The sequence below is a fragment of the Rhipicephalus microplus genome, chromosome 1 (assembly GCF_043290135.1).
Source record: "Rhipicephalus microplus isolate Deutch F79 chromosome 1, USDA_Rmic, whole genome shotgun sequence".
NCBI lineage: Eukaryota > Metazoa > Arthropoda > Arachnida > Ixodida > Ixodidae > Rhipicephalus > Rhipicephalus microplus.
In genome coordinates this window covers 192,790,691-192,796,010 of record NC_134700.1, presented here as the reverse complement: position 1 = coordinate 192,796,010, position 5,320 = coordinate 192,790,691, and the positions used below count along the sequence as shown (strand labels likewise).

Here is a 5,320-nt window from a genome sequence, read left to right as displayed (position 1 = left end):
GGAAATGTTGTAGGCCCATGTGCTCAGGTTTGGGCAATCAATCGCTGGGCTACAAATAGCCACTTGCTTGCAGTCACAAGATGGCTATTTCACGTGCATGTAGCTGAGCGCCATACCGCAATTGATTGAAACCGCCACAGCCGGGATTTGATCCCGCGACCTGTGGGTCAGCAGCCGAGTACCTTAGCCACTAGACCACCGCGGCGGGGCAGCCATACCGAAAAAAAAAAGTAAGTGATAAAGAGTCAAATTGTTCTCGATGCTGCTGATATTTTTGTCAACTGTTCGATAGTTATTCGGCGTGAAGTAATTTTCGTATCACAGTGATAGGCGCTAAGGTTTTTTGTTCAATGTGTGTCAAACATAGGTGTGCTACATACAGGATGGCTTCAAAATCATTGCTTGAAAGAGTTTCTTTTTAAAAGCCTTATTCTGTTTTCTGAGGTCATAGAAGCAATCATTTTAGGCAAATACATTAGCTTTGTTAATTTTCCTAACTTTGGGCATATATTGGTTAACAAGCAGGAGCGCACTAAGTTGCGTAGAAACATCAATAACTCCGGAAGATGCGCTTCACCACGGAGCGCGAAAGAAACGCCGAGGTATCCTACGCCACCCATAAAAATTCCCATTACACGGTGTCACTTTAATCGACCACCGCAAACCTCACACGCGACTGCCTAGCGGCGTTACTAAACTGTAGGTAAATCACACGGGTTCTCCGCATCTGGCCGAACCGCGTAGCCCAGCGCACCGCAAAACGCGTTCGGCCCGTTCGCAGCAGGCAGGCTGGCAGACTTGATGGTCTCGCACTGGGCACCACCCTTGGAGCCGCATAGCTGGACAGAGTCTGATAACAGATAAGAACGCGCGCGGGTAGTATGGTGGCCAGGGGTAACTCCGGAGGGAGCGTGCTTTAGCAACAGCACGAGTGAGCCGTCGACACAGCCGTGGGCACACAGGGAGGGAGGAGGGGAGGGTTGCCGGGTTAGAGAGCTTAAGAAGAATAAAGAATGCGCAAAAGCGCGCCCGGGGCGATTCTGGGGCCCGTTAGTGGGCGCCGGGAGCAAAAACAACAGACAGCCTTGTCCGAAGGCGAGGAGGAGGACTGGGGTTGGAGGCGCCGAGTGGTCCGCGCGGGCCAGCACGCCGCTGCTGGCGCGAGGAAGGCGCGTCCTTGAAAAGGACAACCGCGCTCGCTCACCGGCTCCGCAGTTATGCACACTCGTGCAGCGACCACGCCACGAAAGTCCGGCACGAAGCGAGGGAGAGATTAGCGAAAGGGGCAGGACCCGCCAATTGTTCCATTTTGCTTCCAGATAGATTGGACGTCCGATTTTGCTTTCTTTCTTTTCTGGCCAGTGGCGGGCTCTGTCCGAGCGGCCACCCCCCCTCGCCCCAGCGGCGGCGTCGAGCACGCGTTCACTCTCCAAGGGTGTCTTTGGGCGAGGCCGGCCCCTAACTCTTCCGGCGGCCAGCGACGATAGGACAGACCTTCCGGTGATCTAGGTCAGGCCCCGCGCTTGGTATAAAATACGCCGGACGCCAGACCAGAAGCACACTCGAAGTGGTCAGCAGTTCGGAAACAGCCATGTTCGCTCAGGTAGGGAACCCGAAAGCACATGCGTCTCAGTGCCTCGGTCGGCTCTACCCCAGCGGTAGCCGCAGGATAACGCCGGCGTCGCAACGGCCACCACCACCACTACTACTACTGGATGGATAATCGCGCTCCACGGACCGTACTGTACTCGTCAGCTGATCTCAGCCCTCGGCATGAAGGGTGCCTGGTAGTGGCTCGTCCAGTGTGCGCTGCCAGGCATTGTTCCGGCCGTACTACCTTCTAGGGTCCAACGTTCCCTGCGGGACCATTTGGGCTACTGAGCCTCCCGCCGCGTACTAGTCTAATTTCCCACATTGGTGGCTGTGAATCAGTTAATATACTCTTTACTGCATACCCCCAATGAACGCAAAATGTGAACCCTAGATGCAAAGCTTGCCTCCTATTTACTCCCATTAGATTATGTAATGCTCGCTCAGTGCAAGAACGAAACAAAAACGTAAAACGTACTATTTTGAGAGATCGAGCGCCCCCTCCCTCAGATTTCGAGACGATACGGCGTGGATTAGTACCGTAGACTAATTACAGGGATTCTAACCTGGCGACAATCCCATAATTCCTCCCACATCTCTGCTCCCACAGCTCCTCGTCCTGGCTCTGGCTTCGGCCGCCTACGCCGGCTTTGTCGGCCCCGCTGTCGCCGTTGGCGGCTACGGCCACGGTGGCTATGGCGGCTACGGCGGCTATGGTGGATACGGCTACGGTGGATACGGACACGGTGGATACGGACAGGTCGCTGTTGCTGCTGCCGCCCCCGTCGTCAAGGCTGTCGCTGCCCCCGTTGTCGCCAAGACCGTTGTCCAGGACGTCTATGTAAGTGGCAACCACAAGTACCACAGCTCATAGGTGCTGCTTGAAGCAACACCGCGATATGTATCAGTTTGCAATAGGAACACTATAAAAATGCTTTAGACTACTTTGTAACGGTGGAAACAGCTAATACAAGATCGAAGTAGTCAGAAGCCGAGAAGGAAAATGAATGTTTCGCTGTTTTCAGTCGTAAAGCTATCAGGATATGTTTAGGAAAGGTTCGAGTTATTGTGGTAGCCATAAATGATGGCCGTAGCAACATTGTAAAAGAAATAAAAAAAATTTTCAAAGAGTCCTAATTCCTAATTACATAACAGTATTACGAAGCACCTGAAGAACTTTTTTTGCCGATAACGATGAGAAAGGAAGCTGGAGACAAGGTTTACATTAAGAAAAGCTATAGGGGTGAGTCAACAGCTCATTGTGCTATATTAAAATAAAGGTATTACAAAGATCAAAACAGTGAATGTAGGGATGCGCAGCAGTACCTAGCTGACATCTGCCCTCTCTTCCTCACCCGCGATGCAGGCTGCCCAGCCCTACAAGTTCGGTTATGAGATCAACGACGGACACGGCAACCACCAGAGCCGTCACGAGGTCGCTGATGCCCACAACAACCGTGTCGGATCCTACAGCTTCACCGACAACTACGGCCGCCACCGTAGCGTGCACTACGTTGCTGACGGACATGGCTTCCGCGCTTCCGTGAAGACCAACGAGCCTGGAACCGCCGCCTCCCACCCCGCTGCCGCCGTCTACCAGACCCCCCACGCCGTGAAGGCTGCCCCCGTCGCCGTCGCCGCTGCCCCCGCCTACCACGCCCCCGTCGCCGTCGCTGCTGCCCCCGTCGCTAAGGTCGCTGCTGCCCCCGTTGCCGTCGCTGCTGCCCCCGTTGCCGTCGGCTACTATGGAGGCTACGGTCACGGCGGCTATGGCGGCTATGGTCACGGCTACGGCCACGGCTACGGCTACCACTAAATCATGTGTCATCTTGTTAGGACTATAACTATTATTTATGTGCCTTCTTCGTTCGTCTCTACGCCCCGCCGCCTCCGACAACAACGGTGTGATGTGCGCTCATCACCGCGTTCCCCAGCAAGAAGCAGATTGTCTGTCTGTCCAACACCTCTTTTCCACATCTGCGCCTCCTAGGATTTCTTCCGTTTCCGTTTTTCCCGGGCTGCTGCTGCAAGATTGGCCAACGCACAACAACCTGTCCTTCCGTCGTCTCCACCTAGGCTGTCCTTTCCTGTCCGTCTTCTGTGGCTTTTTCCCTTCTTCGTCTAGTAGTATTTCTCTACTCCTCGGGGATCCCTGCTGACCACGCCCCCTCCTTCTTTTCCACCCTCCTGTCCCAACGTCGCCGCAATGTTTGTCTCTATCCCTGTCTTCTACGTCCTGACGACACAACTCTCCCTTCCAGCTCTTCTGTCCTGTCTGTCTTCCCGCCACGAAATTTCTTTTGCGGTGTTCTGTTACGTTGTTTGTATTATAAAAAAACTGCTTTACAAATAAAGTATGTTGTCTGTTAATTTACGTTTTCCAAATCACGCCTCCACTGTGTGTCATTACTTCCTCTCAAATATTGCTCGAGTGAAGTCACCTGGCCACGAATCAAGCCATGGAGCAGCTAACTCTACAACAGGCACTTGGAATTGTTGTTTCCATGTGCGCGCTCTACGTCTACGAGTGTTCTCCGCCACTAAGTTGCACCACCTAAACTAGCGCGGCGATACTTTCAAATTTCCTTCTGAACAGAGTGCATGAGTCGCTTCGTCGGACATGCCAGAAGTGGACAGCATCGTTATACATCCCACGCAGATAAAAAAAGTGAAGTGCACCCTAACGATGGGCGCTCGTATAAAAGGCGCGCATACCGCAAACTGCCACTGGCTCGATTGTGACGACATATCTCGACTTTCATCAAGGAAACGTCAAACGCATTTTCTTTACGCACAGACGTGCCGCGGCCACTTCCGAGTGGCAAGAAGAATGCGGATCGGGCGAGTGGGGCGCCTTCCACGGTGCGAGCTGCGCGGGGTGGAGTCTTGTTTCTCGGTGGCCGAGGCTTCCGAACGGCGCTGCTTAGCCGTTACGCATAACTGTATAACCGTGCAGCGTTCTTACGCTTTTCGACGCAACAACGATTGAGCCGACCAGCGAGCATTTTCACACGAACGGCTCACATATGGGGCCCAGCTATTTACGATAGGGGAGCAAAGCTTCTACCTTCGATAGGCGTCTCCGGAACCGCGAGTCTCAATAGAAAGTAATCATGACAGATAGAAAAAAATAGAAGGATCAAGAAAGCTTTAGCGTGTGGTAGACTGACTGCTTCAGGCTGGTCGTCCAGATGGTAGGGCGGGCTGAATGCAAGCGCTGCGCTGCTGTCCGCTCCCTTTTTCCCAGCCCTGAGACACAGCGTGAGACTTAATTAATCACCCGACCCGCAACGACGTAATTATCGCGACCGGCGCCACCGATGCAGAAGGAGTGTGGCGTTGTTTTGCTGAGGCCCGTAACTGCACACACACACTCGCACACACCGATTTCACGAGGCCACACAAATCACGCCGTACAGCGTATACATCAGTTACTCACAGAGCATGCCGCGAACGAGGGCGCTTGTCAGAGTAAAAGAAACAAAAAATGGCACGAAAAAGCGAGCACTCAGCCCCTGGTGGGTTGAACCACATATGGCTCCGGGGTGTGTGTGTGTGTGTCGGCTGCCACCAGCTAATTCGTTGATGTCATGTTCTTGTTGCAATCAGCGGGTTGCTGTAGTCGTGCCCTGAATTACCAATGGTTGTAGGTATCACGTCCACTGGCGTCGATATAACACTTGGGTGGTTACGCACCCCCTTATTTGCGATTATAAATTTGGACCAGCCA

At 53.3% G+C, this 5,320-nt stretch overlaps 1 protein-coding gene across 1 annotated transcript; it reads left to right on the top strand.

Moving 5' to 3' along the window:
* The first annotated feature begins 1,453 nt into the window (after positions 1–1,453).
* Positions 1,454–3,975, top strand: LOC119178522 (uncharacterized). Its single transcript, XM_037429729.2, has 3 exons — positions 1,454–1,603; positions 2,201–2,431; positions 2,957–3,975. Exons 1-3 carry the CDS (start codon positions 1,592–1,594, stop codon positions 3,404–3,406), a joined length of 693 nt encoding a protein of 230 aa, XP_037285626.2. The 5' UTR covers positions 1,454–1,591; the 3' UTR covers positions 3,407–3,975.
* Positions 3,976–5,320: the final 1,345 nt, after the last annotated feature.